This window comes from Musca domestica, unplaced genomic scaffold (genome assembly GCF_030504385.1).
Source record: "Musca domestica strain aabys unplaced genomic scaffold, Musca_domestica.polishedcontigs.V.1.1 13, whole genome shotgun sequence".
Lineage (NCBI taxonomy): Eukaryota > Metazoa > Arthropoda > Insecta > Diptera > Muscidae > Musca > Musca domestica.
In genome coordinates, this window is record NW_026712172.1 from 3,839,933 (window position 1) to 3,865,547 (window position 25,615).

Below are 25,615 nucleotides of genomic sequence, written 5' to 3' on the forward strand. Positions count from 1 at the left end.
TGGCGTGTATTGGTTCATGGTAAAAATCTGCTTGGACTGACGCTTCAAATGCGGTATTTCATTAAGCGATGTGACATCTCTGTCAAAAGTTATGGCGTTGACATATGGGTCCGTCGAAAATGGGCAACCCTGTATTAAGTTCGTCATTCCGTTTGTAACTCATCATTTTCCAGTTTTTTACCAATTCCACATATTTGTCGTTCTCGGCGCAAATATTACTGGACTATAAGAATATACGTATATCACATAGATCAATAAATGTTAAAAAAAGTACCAGGTCTGTGTGTTGCTTCATTTGAATTATTTTTAGGTGAAGACGTCATTTCCACATAAATGCAGGAACAGGTATGATGAGCGACGTTCTGTTTACATATCATAGATTTATTCAATGAACTGGATATACGGACTATTCCTAACTGTTATTTGACGAATAGCTTAAGGCCTTCAATGGCTGCAGAATTTCAGGCTGTGGGCAATGGGTATGAGCCTAAATTGTTTGCCGGATTTTCGAACTCAAAAATTAGTTTTTGGATAATGCTTCTGGCTTTGAGTTGACATTGGCATTGAGTTGATGGCCAGAAGCAGGGTGCAATGAGAATCTTCCTCTTTTCTCAGCTCCTTGTTTTCATTTTCCAGTTTTTTACCAATTCCACATATTTGTCGTTCTCGGCGCAAATATTACTGGACTATAAGTATATCACATAGATCAAAAATGTTAAAAAAAAGTACCAGGTCTGTGTGTTGCTTCATCTGAATTATTTTTAGGTGAAGACGTCATTTCCACATAAATGCAGGAAGAGGTATGACGAGCGACGTTCTGTTTACATATCATAGATTTATTCAATGAACTGGATATACGGACCATTCCTAACTGTTATTTGACGAATAGCTTAAGGCCTTCAATGGCTGCAGAATTTCAGGCTGTGAGCAATGGGTATGAGCCTAAATTGTTTGCCGGATTTGATAATGTCAGTCATTTTAAAGTGATATGAACACACGAACAATGTGGGCGTAAGTTTTACCTGGCAATTTGTGCTTCATTGGGCTCTTGTGTCTTCGTCCTTTGTAACGGAGAAAAAATTTACATTGCCATTCAATCTATTTTTTTGCAAACCTTGCAGACTTCCATTTTTACTTGTAATATTTTAAAATCACAAGAAAGCAATTGTGCAGAATTAGAAAATCAAATTCGAATTTTGTATACCAATATTCTCAGCATAACTGTAAAAATTCTTATATGACAGTTTGTCATATTTTGCAGCGAATTCCAGATATAAACAAATATATTCTACCAGAATAGAAATCAGCTGGGCTAATCGGACGACCTAATTTGGCATACTTATTTTAGGCCTAAATTGGTTCTATGTGCGCTGATATTACATACATATATATACATATAATATATATATATATATATATATATATATATATATATATATATATATATATATATATATATATATATATATATATATATATATATATATATATATTTTATCGAGATCGCTTCAGGTTTGGATATAGCTCCTATATAAAACTTCCTCCGATTTACCTTTTATTGTGCACCAAACGTCTAATTTTTGTCCAAATGGGATGGAATTTGGCACTTACGACCGAATTGAGTCTAGAAACTAGTATGTCTAATTTGAAGATCGGTTCAGATATAGCTATATCTCCCACATATACTGTTCATCCGATTTGTTATATATGTTACCCACAGTCATAATATGCACTCCGTAACAACGATATTCAAGGAAATATATCAAATACAGCTCAAAAATATCTTTGCCAAATTTTATCGAGATCGGTTCCGATTTGGATATAGCTCCCATATATATATTTTTCGGAAATCAAATTAGTCACCATCATTGTAAATGCAGAACTACTTTTCAAGAGAAAAATTAAAGCGTATGTAATAGGGTCAGGGGTCTTGAACTTTTTAATCTTATTTGATATTTATTTCAAAGATTGCTCATCTCTTCAAATTACTATTAAACCAAGGTAAAAATTTGTCTGCTGCTGCTACTGCTGCGTAGAACAGTTATCAAATAATGTCTAATTAACGCTATTTTAAAATTATCATGCAAGTCTCAAGTCTTTGAACGCAATTGATACAAAATAGTTTTTTTAATAATCTTTCATTTACCCTCACTGATAAGTCCACAACTACTAACCTAACATCGTTCACAGAATTTTGTATAGCTGGTTTAGAGCAAGGAAGCCAACTTTAAAATCAATTTAATATAATTCTCAGGTATTTTTAAGACACATTGACATTCCTCTTAAATCTAATGAACTATTCACTAAAAATTGGTCACTTTCCCAATTTCAGGAAAATGTCTTAAATAGTAACATTACACAAACCAGGTAGTCTAACATTATAGAGGAATCGCAAAATTAAGTGCCATCCCAAAATTGTATGAAAAAATATTTACTACGATAATTTCTCGCAAAATTCAATCAGCATGGCTTTCGTAGTGGTTTCTCAATTACAACCAATCTTATGCAATTTACATCAATGGTTATATAACTGACACTGTTTATACATATTATATACTCATATGTAAAATTAAATTACATGGAGTTCAATACAAACTTAGTCAAATCTTATTTAATTACTTCAGATAGCTTTTTTTATGGATATAAATTTAAAGAAATGTAAACATATGTGCTTTGATTTTGCAATTTAATATTAACGGTCATATTTTATATACTGTAGAATCATTTGTCGATCCAAAATTACATGCAATAACAATGGTAAATTATTCAAGGGACAAACCTCTTAGTAAGTGTGTGTTGACTTTGACAATTCTGTATGCTGTGATGTATATTTTAGCATCAGTTTAAGTAGGTATGTTTTATTATTTTTTTTTTCAAACTAGCTGTTAAGTAGATTCTGTAGGTAGTTCTCGATTTCCTACTCAATGCCCATCATGATGAAGATCGTGCTAAGTATGCAGAAGGCATGAAAAAAAAAACAATGAATATTTCCTTGCATTTTAATATTATTTTACAATTATCTTTATAGAATCGTAAACAAAATAAACATTTACAAAAATATAAAAATTAATGAAATTAAAAAAAAAAAACAACTATTAATCACGTATTTCGTTTTTCCGTCCTGATGAAAGATGTTCACTTGGGCTTTGAAGAATCTTTAACCCTGATGTTTTGCATATAGGTTTAGTGTTGCCATGTGGATGTTAAATATTGTGAGACTATTTGATATACTCTTATGTGGATATTAAATATTGTGGAACTTTTGGAAATACCTCGTAAACACGTGAAATTCTGATGAAATTAGATGCATGAGGATTACAGTTAATTGAAGGGGTCAGAGAAAATATTATTTTTAATGTTCATACTTTAAGGGCTCTAAATGTAGTAAATGGTTCGACATTGTTATTGAGCGATCGATCGAACTTGGTATGAGGATCTCCCTTGGTTTTGGAAATTCAAAATATCAGTGTATGATACTATTATACCCTTCACCATTTGAAAGGAACTTGAAATTTTTCAGAAAAAAAACCATCAAATACAAAGACGTGGACCGACATGGCCTATTTACGAACCTTACCTACACGTTTCAGCCTTATATCTAAATGTGTTCCAAATCGTGATTTCATACTAACATCGCTAAATCAACGAAATTTTTCAATTTCGACTGAACGGAAATATATTTAAAGTATTTTCAGAAGATATATTAGATGGTACACTATGGTCTCAACTACAGAAAGTAAGTTTTTGTCTTTGTCAAATGAAGTATTTTTTTTTTGTGGAAGTAAATATTTTATATCAAAAGAAATAATATTTTATTCTTGCAAATTTGATTTTGCGTTATGCAGTGCGATTTGACAACCTTGTGGTACAATTAACATTATAAAAAATAGAAAATATCCCACTTTACGTATTGTAAACGCGTTGACTTTGTTATAAAAGATGCGACGCTGAGTTTCATACGTCACTTAATGCCTATTCATGTTTTTATATTAAGCTGGAAATGTATTTGCTGCAATTATTTTACTGTTTTTTATGTGATCACTAGCTATACCGATCCGCGTTGCTGTTTCTCCTATTTGGTTTTTAATGATTACACCGCGCAGCACAAAAAATAATTACAGGGAAAATCCTGCAGATTATTAGAGCAGAGAAAAAAATAAAAGATCCCCTCTTTTGGTCCCTCAAGTGAGTCAGCAAAGGGGTCTTTTTGATTCAGATTTGAAAACATGGTTTAAAACTTCCCTTAAACTGAATCGTAGGTCAAGTCAATATATTCTACAAAATTATTTATCATTAAATTCTGCTATTGGTCTTAGAAGACGTCTAAATCTTACCTAAACTTCAGGAATTCATTATGAATATGAATCGGAGGAATATTTTAATCGCAGGGCTGCAGGAAACCGAACTCAATCAAAATTACAGTCTACAACGTTGTTAGGATTACAACGTATTGAAGAAGAAATCCACCAGAAGTGGAAGAAGGGGATTGGTGTTCTTGTTACACCATACTGTTCAATATCTTTCAATTATATTAATAGCTTGGAATAAATTAATAGGAATCGGCATTGCCAAAGCAGATTGATTGCTCTATATTCTACACAGCAAATCAAAACCCGTACTTTCCTCCATCTTCCGATAAGCCTCTCCATATGCAGATAACTCGAATTCGTAAACTCTGAACGATGCACTTTCCTTAACCATAGGAAAGTATACTGATTTTAGAATTTTTTAGCGATTATAAAAAAGTAAATTTTCTTTTAGGTTTGGTGTGACCGCGTTAAATTATTTTATCATCTATTCAGTTTCGCCACCACATAATTCGGTACAACACTTCAATATAATCCGCATGCAATTTTAGTTTTCAAGAAATCAAATCAATTAAATAAATTTAATCAAAAACCATTCGTACATGGTAAAATATTGATTATTAGTTCATAGCCTATTATCTTCTAAAATGATATTATTCGTTTAGTTCCACTTACCTAATAAATACCTAAAATCTATTAATAACAGTTTTGTCCGCTGTCGCTTTATACTCCCTAAAAAGACTACATATCATATTAGAGTAAAAAAAAACACTGGAAATATGCATTGTAAAATAGTAAGTCAAAATGAAAACAATCTTGCAAATAAAACATTACAATTGTATATTTCATTTTCTGCCAAGAGACAATTCCGAACTGTGTTATTTTCGACACATTGTCTTTGTCTACTCAATCATATGCTAAGTATTTGATCGACATTGGCACCCAAAAACAACCCCTATTTTGATTCATGTCTGTCACTGTCAAAGGTTCGATCGTGGCATGATCGACTCGACCATTTGCATGGTGTTCTCAAAAAAAGCAGTATGTCGACGATGATAGCGGACCATGTCATCGGCATAATTGTGCGTCATTTGTGTACGTGTGCTTCCGGCCAATTGTCGGAAGCATAGCTGGATGCGTCCCAATAAATATATTGGGCAGCTGCGAATAAATAGGCAGTCGCGGACAACTCAGCGGTACCGGGGGGAAGTTTCGGAACAAATATCCGAGTGCCCATGATCCCTGGTTCGACGAGGCGAACAACTGCCGCCTCAAATTATCCAGTGATCGGTGTTGGTCTACCGAAGATTAAGACCCCCTAACGCTGGGGTGTTACGTAAACCGTGCCCATCAGTGTTCCTCGGTTTGCAGTCAGGGACTGTATTCCTACGGTTGCCTCACTGATACCTGGGCGTCTCAGTGAGTAACAGGCTTACTTGCCAAGTCCTTACCATGGTAGGGAGTCTATGCCATGGCGGACCTTGTCTCCTTCAAGTCCGACTTTTCATATGGAGATAAATAATACAATCAAAAACAAAGCCCCAACAACCACCAATGACACTATTTTCAACTCGGGAGGGGACGACTCAATACTGAATTACAGTGACGTCATCCATGAAAGTATTCAGCAACATGGTGAACAATTGTCCGCTCTCCTGGAAAAGACAAAAACGCTGAGGCTCAGTCAGGAAAGTATTCTTTCTGGCCTTGAAAATGACTCACCACTCTCTGATGAGGAACTTGACATCACGGTCATTTCCTCGTCTCAAAGTGGTAAGTCATTTCAAAGAGCCGCTCAGAACACTCCCGACAAAACTTGCGCATAGTCACAAATCCAGGAGGGATCATTGTCGGTCACCTCCGATGTTACAAGCCTCGATCGGCAAGACGCCATCAACGTAGGTACTGGCAGGAATCCTACCAGCAACCCGAATGAGGCGAAAGCAAGGCGAGGCTATAAAAGGTCGGTAAATTACTGTAAGAAATTTATCGGCCAGGACCCCGCGCAGATAACGAAGAGAGAGAGGATTCGGATTAAGATGAACCTCAAGGTAATTGCAAAGTTCGAAAAGAACCACCCGCACTTACCAAGCTGTTCTCTTAATCGGACTCTTCTACCTCTCCTACAATCTGCTATCAGCAGTAGGGTAAACCAACCTGTGGTTCAACCCTCTGCTGAGGGCCCAGCGGAGGTCAGAAAATCCACCGCCGACGACAAGACCACCACGGTCGTTGTTCACGCGGTGACGGTTAGTGCTGAACCTGCTGGGTCAAACCCACCTGCCAAAAGCGCAGGAACAGGAAGACCAAGAAACCGGAGCCCGTGATAGCCGTAGCCTCGGCAGTTCCAACGAAAGCCGACACCTCTTCACGCTCGGTCTACAGAGGAACCACACCCTGAGCCCAAGAAGGCATCTACAACCCCGGCTTCTCGGCCTACACCTACAACTTCCACTCCGTCCGTCAGCAAGTCGGTCGCGACCAAACCGGCCCTACCAGCCCCTTCAAGCTATAAGCCTGATAAGGTCCACAAAGAGGAGGTCAAGTCACAAACGGCAGGCAAAACAGGACGGAAGAGGAAGTACTCTCAGACCATTTACCCGGACAATCTTCGAGTAGCAACTATCGACAAGGCTGAACCGGAAGGTAAAATCAGCGGCAGTCGATGGCTGCTATTCGAAGATCGACTGAGGGAGCTTGTCTTTACGGGAGAAGGTGACCCAAGAGGAATTCAGTTTGGCAGCGCAACCCTTTACAGAGGCGTGAAAGTCATGTGCTGCGAAAACCAGGAATCTAAGGATTATCTGGTCACCGCAGTATCTGGATTTCGCGACCTCTGGCAAGGCTGTGATCTGGCGGCTGTATCCTTAAAGGACATCCCCTGTCGTAAGGTATTGACAGCCTGGGTGCCACCACCATCCGTGGATCCGGCACGCAGAACAGACAACTGGCGTCTTGTCAGTTCAAGCACTGAGGGAGGGGGCCTGCTCATCAAAGTACCTATGGATACGGATGGCCACGAGTACCTTCAATCTCTTGGGGGAAAAATTGCATTTCGGCGCTGGATGGATCCGTTTCCGTCTAACGCCGTTGCATTAGGTGGAAGAAAACAGCGGCTACTTAGCATCATGCAGATTAATCTGCATCACTGCAAAGCAGCTGCTGCCGAACTCCTCCTATCCCTCTCGAAAGCTGAAGTAGACATAGCTCTGGTTCAGGAACCCTATATATACAATAATAGGGTAACTGGACTAGGGAGTGGGCAGTACGTCTCTTATGCGGTCTCCAATGGTGATAAGATAAGGACGTGTATTGTTGCCAAAAAGAGTTTAAATCTTATCTTCCTTAGCAACTGCAGTGGAGGAGACGTTACGGTGGCGAGAATGGATTCTAAATCCGGGAGTACAACAGTGAGATCAACAGTGGCTAGAGACCAAAACTTGGCTGACAGAATTGTAAGCTTACCCAAAATTAAGTGGGCTATAGACACATTCAAGCCTTTTAAATCCCCAGGACCAGACGGTATTATTCCCGATATGATCCAGCGTGTCTCAGCGTCAATATCCCCAATACTGGGGGAGATTTTCAAAGCTTGTCTGTGTTTATCCTACATCCCGGAATCATGGAGAGAAGTCACAGTCACTTATATCCCCAAAGCGGGGAAACCGAGTCACTCACTTCCTAAGGACTATAGACCGAAGGGTCCCTCATCCTTCTTATTGAAAACTTTGGAAAGGCTGATAGACATAGATCAGATCTCTACTACCCAAGACCGCCATCAACACTGCTCAGGATGCCTATATGAAAGGTAAATCTGTTGAAACAAAGCAACATGATGTCGTAGGTTATATAGAGAAGAACATGAATGTTTCCTTATTCACCTTGGCTGCATTCCTCCATATTGAGGTAGCCTTCAACAACGTCACGTTAGAATCCATTCATGATTCACTATCAAAACTTAAGGTACCCCAACTCCTCATAGACTGGATTGATACTATGCTTAGCAGCAGAATCATCAACTCGAGCATTGGGGAAACATCCGTCAGGAAATCGGTCACTAGGGGCACGCCGCAAGGGGGCGTCATATCACCCTTACTCTGGCTTTTGGTTATTAACAATATACTTATAGATCTAGAGGTAACAGGGACAAAAGTAGTCGCATACGCTGATGTGTCGTCCTATTAATTGCCGGGAAATTCCTGCAAACAATCTCGGACCTAATGCAAGGAGCTCTAGTCACCCTATCACGGTGGGCGCGTCACACTCTACCCACCTGACATACACAAAATGGGCCCATAACAACCCACCGCCTGGGCCCATAACAACCCACCTTTCCGCGGCATAGCTGTTTATACCGACGGTTCTAAGATGGAGTGTGGTACGAGAGCTGGAGTCTTCTGTGATACCCTTTATTTTCGTGAATCCTACAAGCTTGGAAACAACTGTAGCGTATTTCAAGCGTAAAGCTTTGCGGTCAAAAAGGCCACAGACCTGCTTGTCACGAGGAACACTGAGGTCAGCGGTCCGGTGACTATACATGTCGATAGTCAAGCGGCACTGAAGGCCTTAAATTCCTTTAATATCAAGTCTAGGGCTGTTTTGAACTGCAGGAAAGCCTTGGGAAACACTGGGTTGTCCATCAAGCTCTGTTGGGTTCCTGGACATTATAACATCCCAGGTAACGAGACTGCAGACGAATTGGCCAGGCTAGGATCCGAATCAACTACAATTGAAGTAGACAACTCGGTTAAACCACCACTGTGCCATTTCCTACAGGTCATTCATAGACATTACTCTGAGAAAATCCAACAAAAATGGCTGGGAAGTGGGATGCACCATCCCCAAAAGAATCTGGCCCACACTCTCAGAGAAGAGAACAAGGTCGCTGCTGTCATTGTGGAAACCTGATCTAAAACTTGTGGTGGGTATCATCACAGGTCATTTTAAGGTGAGGGCTATGACCTCGAAATGGGACAGCGACGACATTGACTACTGTAGGATCAGTCAAGATGAAGAAGAAATCGAGACAGTCGAACACTTGCTCTGCCACTGCCCACCTAACCTGTGTATGTGTGCTTAAGTTGAGTGTGTGTATATTGCTCCGACGGTAGAGCAGTTTGAGTGTGCGTTGTTATTGTGGAGCAATAAACACAATTGGAAATATAAAATTAAGTACAAATTCATATTTTTTGTGTAAACTTGCCTATTCTTGTAATTTTCGACATAGGTCTGACACTCACTGAAGAAAATGGTCTCAATTCTTAATTACGAAAATATGCTGAAAATTCTTTTTTTTTGACATCTTCATAAAATTCGGATCATAAAACAATAAATAAATTGTAAATTGGATAACATTTTTGTGAAGTTAATTTATTTTATTGATATTTTATATATTTATACCAGAGGTATACGTTCGAAAAAATGCTGTTGCAGAACCTGCAAGAATCTGATAGTTTTGCAATTTACTTGCAGAAATGTGTCAAAAGATTATTTTTTTACTAAGAATTCACAGCGCAATCGTAAAAGCAGGAATTTGGTTTCCCTCCTCGTTATTTGAATGCTCGTTTCATTGATAATTGTATCATCTTGTTGCTATTTTTTTGAAACAAGCTATTTTAAGACACGCTATTCAACATGCCCATTTATTGGTCAATACATGTTATGACGACGGCTTTGAGTCCGACCGACATGACGAGACATTGAGCATTTAGTTGGATGTCACGTGTCTGTGTTTGATCAAACAGGGCATAACATGACGAGCTTTTTCTCTCAATGGCATTAAAAGAGAAATATGTGGCATTTGCTGCCCTTTATCCCAAATGTCAGGGTTTAACTTTTTGTTGAGCTTTTTTAAGTTTTAGAACACTGAATAAAGTATTAAGCTTGTTTTGTATGTCATTGTAGAGAGCGATCAAGATGCAGTAATTTTTTACTAACTTTTTATATTACCATGTTGTTACCTTATAAATTTGTACACATCGAAATGGCGTCGAATCAAACATTTAGAGTATTACAAATTTATAGGGAAACACTTATGTACTCCTCGGGGGAGATTTTAGTGTTTAGTGCGATTTTACCTGAGGGTAATCTAGTTTCGTGTCTACTCGACTTAACATTGCAAGGACAAACGCTGCTGTTTTTCCGGTTCCAGATTGGCTTTGAGCTATCATATTTTGTGGCGGATCTGCCAACAATATAGGTAGGGCATTTTCCTGTATTTTCGATGGGGCGTTAAAACCCATGTTGTATATTCCTTTTAATATTTCAGGTTTTCTAAAAGAAGATATATATTAATATCATTTTACATATGCAGATACATATTATACTTACAAATGAAGTTTCTCAAATGTTTTCACAGAGTATAAAGGCGACGACGGATCCTGGCGTTGGACTTCTAAATCCAACTTCGACTCTACCAAACCTTTACGAATAATTTTTAGAAGGAGACTGGTTTCAGCAGGGCTATTTAAAAATAAATAAATCAAAAAAGGAATACATTAGGGTATATATTTTTTAGTCGGCGTTGATATTGTAACCATTTTGTATTTGATATTTAATCATCATATAACAATAGCGAAACAATTGGAAATTTTGGTTTCCGAATTGAAAAAAAAAAAATGTTTGGAAAATGGTTTACCAAAGTTATATTCCAGCTAATTTTAAACCAGATTGGGAATCCATTGCTACAAAATTAAATGTAAACGGGCCTTCGATTAGAGACTCCGATGGCTGGCAAAAAGTATGTTAAAATTACTGGAGGTGGCATTTTGAAGCAAATGACTTTGTCGCTTTGGTGGGGGGGGGTCTGTCGCGAATGTAATGCAGTTTCAAAAGTTACTGAATAAACTAGGTCGTGCACTTGGAAGAGAAAATACGGAAAACAACTTTTATTTTAAACTGTCGATGTCGCTTCTGTGCCTTACCGTAATACTATTTTGAATTTTTTAATATTATATATATATATATATATATATATATATATATATATATATATATATATATATATATATATATATATATATATATGCACTACTTTAACGCGTAAATAACGAAAACCATTAGAAAAGCAGTAACATGACATACATACACGAAGGGTTTGTCTTTCGGATTTATTTAATTCATAGTAAATACCAAGCGTACAGTAAACTGCAATCTTTTGAAGTTGAGTGGCATTTCTATTGCAATTAGTGAATTCGAGATAGCAACATACTTCGCCGTAATAATCAATTGTTGTGTTGTTTTTAGTGTTAGCCTAAGGCGTTGTGGGTCAATGGTTCTTATTAAAATCATATCCCAATCTGATCCGATTTAAATATAATTTAAAAAAAAAAAACCTTTTACACCAAACTCCGCCACACCTTTCATATTTCATTGAAATTGGTGCGTCAGATATGTGAAATCGGCCGATAATATATATATATATATATGGGAGCTATATCCAAATCTTAACAAATTTCCAATTAATTTGTCACATTTATTATTGTAACCAAATTCCGCCACACATTCTGAATTTCATTGGTTTCGGTCATATATATCATGTTTGGTGCATAACATGTATGAAATCGGCCGAAATATATATGTTAGCTATATCCAAACCTCAACTGATTTCAATATAATTTGGCAATTTTTTCTGGTGCCAGATTTTGTCTCTCTCGCTTTGGGTGCATCAAATATGTGAAATCGGCTGAGTATATATATATATGGGAGCTATAATAAAATCTGAGCGTATTTGAATATAATTTGTCAAATTTATTTTTGTAACAAATTTAGCCACTCATGCCGAATTTCATTGGAATCGGAAATGCGTATCGTGTTTTGTGCATCAAATATGTGAAATCGGCGGAAAATATATATGGGAGCTATATCCAAATCTGAACCGATTTTAATATAATTTGACTAATTTATTTTCTAATCAAAATCCCGTTGTATATTCCAAATTTCTTTGGAATCGAACATACTTATCGTGTATGGTGCATAAAATACATGAAATCGGTCGAAAATATATATGAGAGCTATATCCAAATCTGAACCGATTTTAATATAATTTGACAAATGTATATTTGTTTTAATTTCCGCTACACATTCCAAATTTCATTGAAATTAGAGATACATAGCGTGCTTGGTGCATCAAATACATGAAATCGGTCGAAAATATATATGGGAGCTATATCCAAATCTGAACCGATTTCAATTTAATTTGACAAATTCATTTTGGCTCCCAATTCCCTTACTTATTTTAAATTTCATTACAATTGGAAATACATATCGTGTTTGGTGCATCAAATACATAAAATCGGTCGAAAATATATATAGGAGCTATATCCAAATCTGAACCGATTTCAATTTAATTTGACAAATTCATTTTGGCTCCCAATTCCCTTACTTATTTTAAATTTCATTACAATTGGAAATACATATCGTGTTTGGTGTATCAAATACATGAAATCGGTCGAAAATATATATGGGAGCTATATCCAAATCTGAACCGATTTCAATATAATTTGGGAAATCAATTTTTTAGATAAAATCTATCACACGTTTCAAATTTCATTGAAATTGGGGATACATAGAGTGTTTGGTACATCAAATGCTTGAAATCGGTCGAAAATATATATGGGAGCTATATCGAAATCCGAACCGATTTCAATATAATTTGACAAATTTATTTTCTGATTAAATTCCGTCACACATTCCAAATTTCATTGGAATCGAACATTCATATTGTGTTTGAGGCATCAAATGAACGAAACCGGTCGAAAATATATATGGAAGCTATATCCAAATCTGAACCGATTACAATATAATTTGGCAAACTTATTTTTGTTCCAAATTCCGTGACGTATTCCAAATTTGGAGACTGTATCTTCAACCAATCAATAGATATGTGCATATAAAATCTAAATTTTTGGGAGGTACCTCCAATTCTTATGCTATATCTCCAGTTCCAAGTGGAAATTCAAAAATGTATATAGCCTATGTTACTTTCAGGCGATGTTGCAGTATATATGGAAATTTTCAGGAAAATCTATTCAGCGGTTTTCGACCATAAATTACAAACATACAAACATTTTCCTCTTTTTTATATATATATATATATATATATATATATATATATATAGATATATAGCAATATATATATATTTTCGCATCAATTTAGGTCTTTGACATTTTAGGTCTTTGACATTACTACCTTCAAGTCGCATTGAGTTTGATGGATCTACCGTAAGCCCAAAAACCGAAGTCATGTACATAATTCAATTAGCTTTGAAGTTTTAGCAAAACTCTCTCACAAAAGCAACTTTTCATTAACGCTCGAATTGTAAAAATCTACCATCCCTCGAATCTTGAATTGAAGTTCGTTAACTTTGAAAAAGACTGGCGTTCAAAACACAATACAGTAATAAAAATGTTGTTTTAAAAACAAATACAGAATTAAGTTTACATTTTGTATCTATATATTTAAAATAATTGGTAAATTTTAATTGTTACTCAGTCGACGAAGCCTATTATTAACAAAGTTTTGCCATATAATATTTCCTCCAAACGAAAATTATTTATCTGTGACAATTAAAGAGTCCGGCATTACGAATGATAATCTCAAGAAAAGATAAAACGAAACAAAAACAACTAAAAAATATTACGTAAAAACATCTTAGTATTTTGAAATGCTAATTAATAAGTAAGGGCAAGCACAGACATGAAAAATTTCCATAGATTTTATGGAGAGAAACCAGGACCTACCGAAGGGCTATATCAAAGGTGATCAAGTAATATCCGAAACAAATTGGTAACAATTTACTGAAAAACTAAATTCCTCGGGACCACCTACCAGAGATTGCAATACATGGAAAAGACGTGGGCAGAAATGCACCACGAAGAAAAAAACTGGGGTTGTCATCTCAACAAATATTGACGAGGAATCAATTGCAATATTGTGTGGTATTTATAAAGTGTTAATGGTACTGAGGGGGCAAAAAAGAGAGACGGATATGGATGCTTCTTATATATATACTCTCGATGAGACATCGACCACTTCAAAGGTCTTAAAATTAACAACCTTAAAGAAAATAGTAATTTGGATACCACCTTTTTACATCATGCTCGCACACCGTTACCGAAGCCGAAAATATTTAGAGCACCTATTCCATCTGCTTCAAAAACGGATTTAAATAATCTTTTTAAACAGGAAAATTACCAACTAAAACAATTGTCCAGCTTATAAAAAAAGAATTAATGTAATGGAGGAACAGTGAGTTAAATGGAAGCTACAAAAGCCGTTATTCTATTTATCGACACCGGCACAGGTCGACGGCTTTTGTTGCGAATCGGTATTGGAATTGTCAATATTAGCACTTATCGATATTTGTGAGGTTCTTGGCATTTTTAAGAAAATGTGACGACGACGTTTACTTGTATTGGCTCTGATTGTATCGTTACAGTTTTTGATGTCGATTGTATTGTATTTGTTAAGAGTTTTTCTTTTTGGTAAATAAAATAAAAATGGAAAATCCCATAATAAAAATAGCAATATCATGTCAATGCAATAATTTAGTTGAAGAGTTGGAAAAATCCACCTCTTGTAAAGGGATTTCGGAGAGGCCACCAAGACCACAGATGGAGTGATGGATGGCAAAGCAGAATATATGTTGTGTATTTTGAAATAAAAATCAGCACGCGATGAATAAGATTTAACTCTATAACTCTTTATTTAATATTTAACACAACAAAGTTTAAGAAAATATTAAAATGGTGATTGAACGGTTTGTACTGGTTGATGATTAAAATGGCAGTGCGTTATGCTAACAATAACTTAACATCCATGGCTAATAGTTGAAAAGTAACGATTAACAATTTAGTACAAAAAGATACATTTTCATTCCAAGGGAACATTTAACATTACAGGGTTACCACCCAATATTAATTAAGTAACTACTGAAATACACCACAATCTCCCAGGCTAATATTGAATATGGTCTTATAAATGAACAGGAGGTCTTCTTGTTCGGCTTGAACGTCTTAACATTGTTGGTGTTTCTGGTGTAGACACTTGTGGTTGGGGAATGATGGGAGTGTTAATCGGATTGACAATTCTTTGCTCAATTCTAATTTCATCAAAGGCAGGTTTAGTTTTTGTTTGTACTTCATCAGCGAATGTTACACATTTTCAAGTTTTGGAACGTCGGATTTGTACAGTTGATTGATGTGACGTTTCAGTTCATAACCATTATCCAGTTTTATTTGGTAGTGTAGATTCCCAAACTTGCGAATGACCATTCCTAACTTCCATGTCGGCTTATTTCTGTCGTAACATCGTACCTGTACTCTCTCTCCCAGGCTTAATTGGCGAACATTCCTGCCGGTTCTTTCATTGGACGAATAGTATCCAATTTAATTCTTAAGGCACGACCAAGATACAGTTCAGCAGGGCTCTTCCCGTTTGCCAATGACGTTGCTCTGTAACGTAGAACAATTTCTTGAACCTTTTCAAATACGTTACCTCTTTCATCCTCCATAGCTTTCAGCTTGCATTTTAAAGTTTGAATGTACCTTTCGGCTAACCCATTCGTGGCAGGACGACCTGGAGCGATAAATTTTTGGATAATTCCATTTTCCATACAAAAATGTCGGAAAACGTTGCTTTGAAAAATCGTAGCGTTGTCGGATACCATGATTTGTGGAAGACCATGTGTCGAAAATATGTTTTGAAGTAGCAGAATAGTTTTTTCAGTGGTTGGGACCTCTCGAATAATTCTAACTTCTGGCCATTTTGATTTTGCATCCACCAACACGAAAAAATGATGGTTTTGAAACGGTCCTGCGTAGTCGATATGGACCCTTTGAAAATTTTCACCCGGTTCTTCACATTGATGCGTAATTACTTTAGCAGGAGTTTTCCTCACCTGTGCACAATTTTGGCAGGCTCTTACCAAATGTTCGATGCCAGAATCAATGTTTTTCCAATAGCAAAATCTACGTGCTAACTGTTTCATCTTGACAACACCTATGTGTGTATGATGCTATTCTTTGAGAATATGTGGACGTAGGTTGACAGGAATTACTACCCGATCGCCACGAAATATAACTCCATCTTGCAAGGCATATCTTGGTTCCAAGTTTTTCCCGCTCAGAAGGTCTATTTTCAAAGTTGATAATTCGGGGTCCCTTTCTGTCTCCAGTGCAATGGTTGCAGCAGTAATGGATGAGGACGAAATTTGATTTATTATTTGATCTGAATATTTTGACTTCTTCGTCCAAAAAATGCTTGAATTTGTTGTTGTTATCTATCGGGGCTCTGGATAAACAATCTGCATTTGAATTATCGATTTCTCTGCGATGGACAACTTTGTAATTAAAATTTTGTAAAAAGGATGTATATCAGAGAAGTCTTGCTGACGTCATCGCTGGTGTTTTTGCACTTTGGTGAAAAATCCTCGAAAGTGGACGGTTGTCCGTAATTAGGGTAAACTCTCTTCCCATCAAATATGTAAAAAACTTGTCAACAGCATATATAATAGCCAACGCCTCACGGTCCAGTTGACTATAATTTTGTTCAGCCTTAGTCAAGGCTCTCGATGCAAAAGCTACGGGGCGTTCTACTCCGTTTATGATGTGTGATAAAACAGCACCAATACCTGTGGGACTTGCGTCACAAGCCAAGGTCACAGGTAAGGCTTCGTTGTAGGGTGTAAGAACTCTATCAGCAACAATTTCTTCTTTCAGATTTTTGAATGCTTTTTCACAATTTGATGTCCACAGAAACTTTCTACCATCTTCCAACAGCTGTCGCAAAGGATGTGTTAAAGTTGATGTATTCGAAATGAATTTTGAATAATATGTGATCATGCCAAAAAACGTTCGCACATCGTTGACGTTTTGTGGTCTTGGCAAATTAAATTCGATTTTACGTCGACACTTTGATATTTTGTTGTGGCTGACAACATAGCCTAAATATTGCAGCTCGGTTTTGAAAAATTCGCACATGTTTCTGTTCACATGCAGTTGATTTGTTTGTAGAACTTCCAAACACTTGATTAATCGGCATTCGCATTCATTTATTGTTGCACCATGTATTATTATGTCGTCGAAATACGATATTGTGCCTTCTAGCCCTTGTAAAATTTGATCTAAAATGCGATTGAATTCACTTGGTGCGGTTTTTATGCCAAAAGACAGTCGATTCATTTGATATACACCTCTATGTGTTGAAATAGTTTGAATCTGCTTGCTATCTTCATCCACTCTAACATGTAAATATGCCTTGTACATGTCAATCTTGCAAAAATATGTAGAATTTTTGAGTATATTGAAAATTTCATCAATTCATGTGCTGGTTCCAATTGAGGATTCACTCCAATTTTGTAATCCACACACAAACGTACATTTCCATCTGGTTTGGGAATGACGACCAATGGAGACCCCCAGTTGCTTTTATTCACCTTTGAAATTATGCCGTCACGCTCTAAGCTCCATCTTTTCACGCAGTGCAAAAGGAACTTGTCTTTCTCGCACAAACACTGGTTTCGCACCTTTTTGTAATTTCAAACTGCACATCGACTCTGGAATACAACCAAATTGTTGTTGGAAAATTTCTGGATAGTTTTTCAGGATTTCATCCACCGGTCGCACCTCGAAAATTGCATAATTGTCACCTTATTCATTTCCTAATTCTGCATCTGTAAGTTTTATGTCTAAATGGCGTATCCAAACTCGGCCAAGCAGAGCTGAATGTTTCGAATTCACAATATACAATTCTTCAGTTGATTTTTTGTTATTCAACCAACTCCGATGGGAACAAAAACATCTCCCGTATATGACCGAAATGCCATATTTGCCTTTTTAATAGGTCTATTTATGTTTAATATTTTGTATTCGTTCTCGGGAATTAATGTAAAGCCGGCACCAGAATCAATTTCAAATAATTGCACTTTCCTTCTATTGTTATTTTTGCATAGAACTTTTGTGTATCTCTTTTTGACATTTGATTGTTTTGGTATATATCGATAATTTTATTTATACCAACGTTATCGCTCATGGGGTAGGTTCCGTGTGTGCCATTGTAACTATTTTGATCAAACAGCTGATTGCACTGATCAATTGAATGTGTGTATTTACCATCATTTGATTTCTTTTGTTTCATCTTCGCCTGTATACATACTTGTTGTACATGACCAAGTTTACCACAGACACTGCACTTTTGCGTTCGTTTATTTATTTTGCATTCATTTGCAATATGATTTGGCCGGCCGCAACGAAGACACACCCCTTCTGAGCCTAGTTCGCCGTAGTTAATTCTCGTAGTTGATCTTGAACGGTGTTGACTGCGACTTCTATTTTTCATTTGATTTATTTCTGTTGATGATGATGTGTTGTGTGAGATTGCATGGCTGTCAATTTTCCCGCTTCAAGTGTTGTTGCTTTTTCTACTATTTGATGAAATGATGCATCGGGCGTTTGTAGTAATTGTTCACGTATATGTGTATCTCGCTCTTATAAATTGTGAGCGCAAAAATAACTCAGCAACAGACTTTTTGCATACGCATTCAAACTTACATGAACTTGAACGTTGTTGTAAAACAGCTACAAATTCTGAAATACTTTGGTTCTCATTTTGCACTTCACAAAGAAATTTATGTTGTTCAACCAACGTATTCTTTCTCGGGCAATAGTGCGAATTTAATAGTTGAATTATATTATCATAATTCAATTCACTAATGTTCTTTGGGGCTGCTAATGTAGCTAAAGTAGCATAAACTGATGACCCAATGTATTGCAACAACAACTTAGCACAGGTAACTTTGTCATCGAATACACCTTTTAATTGTAGGTGCACTTCCAAACGCTCCTTATAAGTCTTGAAGCTTTCGTTTTTTGGTTCGAATGTATAAAAATTGGTAATTATGTTGACACTTGTTGAAGCCTGCGTTTGTTGGTTCTTTATCGCTGTTGCCATTGTTGTTATGGCTTCTAAAAGTTGCGCCAATTGAGCGGATTCCATTTTAAGTTATGCTCAAGATAAAACCATTTATTGAATTTATGCACAAAATCTTATTCACAATTTGTTGAAATTGACTTTATACTCGTCGCCAATCTTTGTTGTGTATTTTGAAATAAAAATCAGCACGCGATGAATAAGATTTAACTCTATAACTCTTTATTTAATATTTAACACAACAAAGTTTAAGAAAATATTAAAATGGTGATTGAACGGTTTGTACTGGTTGATGATTAAAATGGCAGTGCGTTATGCTAACAATAACTTAACATCCATGGCTAATAGTTGAAAAGTAACGATTAACAATTTAGTACAAAAAGATACATTTTCATTCCAAGGGAACATTTAACATTACAGAGTTACCACCCAATATTAATTAAGTAACTACTGAAATACACCACAATATATTTTAGAAAAATAAGGTGTATGACAAAGTTTTTGTTTGGTAGGGCTTAAAATGTAAAGTTAAAACAGTGGTTACCAAAAAATCCGAGTGTACGGCTACTGGAGGCGGAATATTCAAGCAGCTGGCACTCAGTCTCTTAGAGGAAGCTGTGGCAAATCTGCTCATATACCAGAAACAAATAAATCCTGAGGTAGCTGTTCAGGGAGTGCAATGCCAAAGTCAATACCAAGAAGTAGTTTGGCTTCGGGTTTTTTCAGCCTCCGTCATTTTGAATTTTATCCTTGTGGACAAACTTTATTTTCCAAACATTATTTTTTAGGCAGAATCTTCGGCACGACTGGCTGTGATAGTCCCAGGTTCAAATCATTTCCGACACTTAGCTGGTACGATCCCTTGGCTAAAAAAACGCAACATTGCATAAATAACAATGCATTTTATTGCAAATTTGCTGCTTACTTTTCATCTGGTTATAATTATTGTATGGCATTTCTGCAAACAAGTCTTCGTTTACTTATAAAATTTATTTCATATTCTTCATCATTCGATTTAAAATTACATTGAGGAACGAAAAAACATTTTTTTATCAATAATTGTAAACAAAAATAGAATAAGGGTAAATGAACAAGAAAATGCAAAATAACATTAATAGTATCAATAGTTTATAAATAAAATCAGTTCCAATGTTATAAAGATTTGTATGTATTATTTTAGTACCTCAACGATGTCGTCCCTCAGTCGTTTTGCGATATTAAACGTACTACTTTGAAAAGCCTATTCCTCGTCATTTACGTTTACGTATAATGTCTTCCTCCCATTCCAAAATTACTTCTCTGCATATATTATGCACGAAATCGTCAATTGTCCTCTAAATAATGTTGCGACCAGATGCATGACATTAATTAAATACAGTATCACCTTTTTAAGGAGTTAGCAACCTATTGCCAAAATCGCTACGTCTCGAATTTAATTCCCCCCGGCTATACTGGTTTAAAAATTTTTTTTTTCTGACATTGAGGCTAAATTTTCCCTTTCTGTTTTAAAAAAAGGCTTCGTCGTCTTTTGTTTTGATTCCCCATTTATTCGTTATTTCATTCTGCTAATGTTGCCATATTCACAATAGATCAGAATATGAAGAAGCTAAAACAAAAACGACTGTTTTTAAATTACAGATTTCAAAGCACTCTACGGATTTTGTGACATTCTTGTTTATTTTCTTATTTCTTAGTTTGGTGAATGCTGTCATATGCCAAACTGAAGATGGTTGGAAGTAAAACAAAACATGAAACGTGCATGAGCTGTTTAAACCAGAGTTGCCAAAAAGAAAATAGCTAAACAATAATCCTTTGTTATGCTATTCTTAGTACCATTTAGAACTTTTGTACCAGGAAGTCCTCTTTTTTTACTAATTTCAACATTCCACCTTTATCCATTCATCCAAAGCCAAATTTAGTACCATTTAGTACAGGTTTACACTTTGTATAAACACTACCTACTAAACTTGATTCTCACACGGTTTACATTTATTAACCGACTGCTCATTTTTCATTTGTATATCGTTTTGGTAAAGATTAGAGTGTGTATTTTTTAAGTGTCTTTCCAAATTACCGGCATATTCGCATAATGTTTTGATCGTGTACATACTGGGTTAGCAGCCGCTGGCCGAAACTGGGATGCTGTTGTTTCGGGTCAATCAAGTATCGTCAATCAAGTCCGTTACTCCATTACTCTCCATTACTGCATTACTTTAGCATAAGAGTCGATTTAGCGGTTTCCGTCTGTCTATTGTAATCACGCTATCTTTCGAACGAATTGACATAGAATGCTAAAATTTTACACCCAGGTGTATTTTGCCAGTAGGCAGATTAAGTTCGTAAATGGACCATGTCGTTTTCGTATAACCCCCATATAACGGTATGTCCCATGGACATTATAGACCGTAATTGTTTCACATTCCGTAATTTCGTAGTTTATCTTTTGAATCGAGATACTATTATATAAAAATGTTTTCTTTAGGTAATGGTGGAGGTTATTTTAAGTTGGGCCCGTTTAATGTAATATTTGTATGGTTGTTTGTAATTTATGGACTCGAAACCGCTAAACACATTTTCCTGAAAATTTGCATGTAAATTAAAGGTAACATAGGCTATATACATTTTTGAAATTCCACTTGGAACCGGGGATATAGCATCAGATTCGGAGGTACCTCCCAAAAATTTAGATTTTATATGCACATATCTATTAATCGACTACAGATACAGTCTCCAAATTTGGAATGCGACGGAATTTGGAACAAAAATAAATTTGCCAAATTATATTGAAATCGGTTCCGATTTGGATCCTATATATATTTTCGACCGATTTCGTTTATTTGATGCCTCAAACACGATATGAATGTTCGATTCCAATGAAATTTTAAATAAGTAACGAAATTGGGAACAAAATTGAATTTGTCAAATTATATTGAAATCGGTTCAGATTTGGATATAGTTACCATATATATTTTCGGCCGATTTCATGTATTTTATGCATCAAATATGCTGTATAATCAAATTTCAATGAAATTCAGAATGTGTGATTGAATTTGGTATAACGATTTATTTATCAAATTATATTTAAATCGGTTAAGATTCATAAGATTTTTAAGATTCATATATATTTTCGGCCCATTTCACATATTTGATACATCAAACGCTATACGTATGCCAGATTCGAATGAAATTCGGCTTGAATGATTAAATTTGGTACAAAATAAATTTGCAAAATTATATTGAAATCGGTAAAGATTTGGATATAGCTCCAATATATATTTTCGACCGATTTCTTTTTTTTATGCCTCAAACACGATGTTTATGTTCGATTCCAATGAAATTTGGAATGTGTAACGGAATTTGATCCGAAAATAAATTTGGATTAGCTCCCATGTATATTGTCGGCCGATCTCATATATATTTGATGCACCAACACCATACATATGTCCGATTTTAATGAAATTCGGACAGAGAGACGAAATTTGATACCAAAAAAAATTGCCAAATTATATTGAAATCGATTGAGGTTTGGGTGTACCTCCCATGCATATATTTCGGTCGATTTCATGTATGTTATGCACCAAACACGATATTTATGTCCGATTCCAATGAAATTTAGTATGTGTGGCGGAATTTGGTTACAATAATAATTTTGACAAATTAATTAGAAATCTGTTAAGATTTGGATATAGCTCTCATATATATACTCTCGGCCGATTTCACACAGTTGATGCGCCAAACACGGTATATACCTCCAATTTCAATGAAATATGGATGGTTTGACGGAATTTGGTGTAAAATTAAATTATTAATTTTTTCAAATTGTATTGAAATCGATTCAGTAGGGATATGATTTTATTAAGAAGCATTGACCCACAAAGCCTTTGCAATGGTATAAGACTAACAGTAAAAAACAATACAACAATTTTATTGAGGAACTGATTATTACGGGGAAGTATGTTGCTTCCTCAAATTCTCTAATTGCAACAGAAATACCACTCATCTTCAGAAGATTGCAGTTTCCAGCACGCTTGGCATTTGCTAAAATTAATCTATCCTAAGGACAAATCCTTCGTGAATGTGGACTAAGTTTGGTATGTTCCTTCTTTTCTCATGGTCAGCTGTTCCTGGCATATTCACGCGTTAATAGACCGAGGTATTTGTTTGTGTACTCATAAATGTATTGCAATAATTACGTTTTTCATATTTTTGAATTTGTCTTTTTTTAACCAACAAATATTCGTATATAAAATTTGCAATGCATATAAAATCAAAAGGGGTAGCGAAGCGCACCGGTTTCAACTAGTATATATACATATGAAAAGAAAGGTTTATATGCATTAACAGTCTCTGTATGTGTATTGATTCATAAGTTACAAAAATTTTATTGCACTAATTCGAAACATGCATTTTAAAAATATTTGAGTAAGCTAGGCGTGTAATAAGGCTGGGTTTTTAGAAAATCCTTTTTTTTAAGTGTGCTAAAACGTACTAGAAATTTAATCAATTGTAAGTAGGTTTGGTATCCCAAAAAGTGTCCTCATTTAGGTCCTCCACTTTTTGTACATTAAATAAACGACCTTCCATCTGTTATTCGTTGCTCTAAAATGTTAATTTTGACCAAAAGTGTCCTTTAACAATAATCTTTTTAGAAAGAATATTGTTGAAAGACACTTTTTGTCAAAATTTTAACCCAACCCGTTAATCAAGCTGAATGAAAATTACAGCCTACAACGTTGTTATGGTTACAACGATTAATAGCTGTGAACCGCGTTATTGACAGACATTAGCCCACTGTTGGTAGGCAATAACCGCCTGGTATTAGGGAATTTCAATGCCCACCATGAGTTGTAGCATTCCGCCCTAGGTAATGACCAGAGGGGATCAGTGCTGGCAGAGCAGATTGACTGCTCCACATCTGCGCAGAGCGTTGAGTGTCAGAGTTCGTCAGACTTAACCATAGTGTCACCCGGTCTGATAAATGACGTGACTTGGTAACCGGTAATTTCTCTTGACTCAGACCATCTTCCAATAATCGTGTCCATAAGCAAGTCGCCCGATTTCATAACCTCTTAACGCAGTACTTTCCTTGACCATGGGAAAGCTCACTGGCCAGAGTTCAGAGAATTCACCAACCGCCGCTTCAGAGAACTGCCCAACCCTTCTGATGGTTGGGTACAGAAAGGTACCGCTTTCGTTGCAGTACCTGCTTGGGTGACTTCCAATCATTGGACATCCACATACCTAGCAGGGACACCTGGACCCGGAACCCTCCATCTTTCAACGGTATAGCCGTCTATACTGATGGCTCAAAGATGAAAAGTGGAACGGGTGCTGGGGTCTCCGGAACTCCTGCAAACACCTTCAAGCGACCCTGAAAGAGCTAAATGCATCTACCAATAATCGATGGTAGTTCTGGAATGCAGAAATCTTCTGGAAAATGTTAAGTTGTCTCTTTCAAGCCTTTTTGGGTTCCTGACCATTGCAACATCTCTGGCATTGAATCAGCAGATGAATTGACAAGACATGGATCCGAGTCAGTGGATCTAGAGAATGAGTGCTCGGTGCAGCAACCCTTGTGTAAATGGAAGGTACTGTAATGCCTCCATGAAAATTTGTCATTAATCTTCGAAAGGAGATCAATTTACTAAAATAATAACATTCATTCTTTATTTTTTTCCTCTTTGTTCTCCTTTCTCTAATTAGGATGAACACAATGGAGCAACAGGTCCTCGAGTGAAGCGCATTCTTAACCTAGCCTAACCTAAATTGAACAAGATTTACTCACTGCAAAAAGAAGTAATCTTAAGCATGATAATAGGGTTTTGACGGAAACAACATTGCATTCTGAAAGGTCAAATTTTAGACATTTTGCTTGAAAGTCAATTTTTTTGTCTTAGGCATTAGACAATTTGCTTGGTAATTGTCAATGCTTGCATGAGAGACAGTAGCTGCTGATGATGTGTTTTCAAGCTCCTCAGCAAAGCACTACTCATTGTGGAAGTGTTGTGTCGGAACAAATTCCTCCAAACGAACTACTCTGTTTCACATGATATGTTTGGGTTCTGCTAATCTGGTGCTAAGGGTTATTTTAATTGACTGTAACAAAAGGTCTTCTCGAGTGAGTGAGGTAGGTTTGGCCTGGCAATTGAAAAGGTGAGGCGTATTGTGCGTTACTGTATAACACGCCGGCAGACGTTTCGAACATCTTCGTCAATTCGTGACGACTGCACCATCCTGAATGCTATTGGATGATCTGCTCTGATGCTGGGAAAGAGTTAATGCCTCTAGAGCCTTTGCTAGCAACTACCGGCGTACCCAGCTGTTTCAACATTACCATTGAGATTCCGTCAGGGCCAATGCTTTAGATGACTTAGCGTTT

General features: G+C 36.3%; 1 protein-coding gene across 1 annotated transcript in view; it reads right to left on the reverse strand.

The window, feature by feature from the left end:
- The window catches only part of LOC101888077 (DEAD-box helicase Dbp80), a 108,690-nt gene that overhangs the window by 69,284 nt on the left and 13,791 nt on the right, over positions 1–25,615 (reverse strand). The window contains exons 3-4 of the mRNA XM_059118509.1: positions 10,638–10,769; positions 10,385–10,580 (exon numbers count right to left, since the gene is read on the reverse strand). Coding sequence (XP_058974492.1) covers positions 10,385–10,580; positions 10,638–10,769 — 328 coding nt within the window. The remainder of the gene's footprint in view (positions 1–10,384; positions 10,581–10,637; positions 10,770–25,615) is intronic.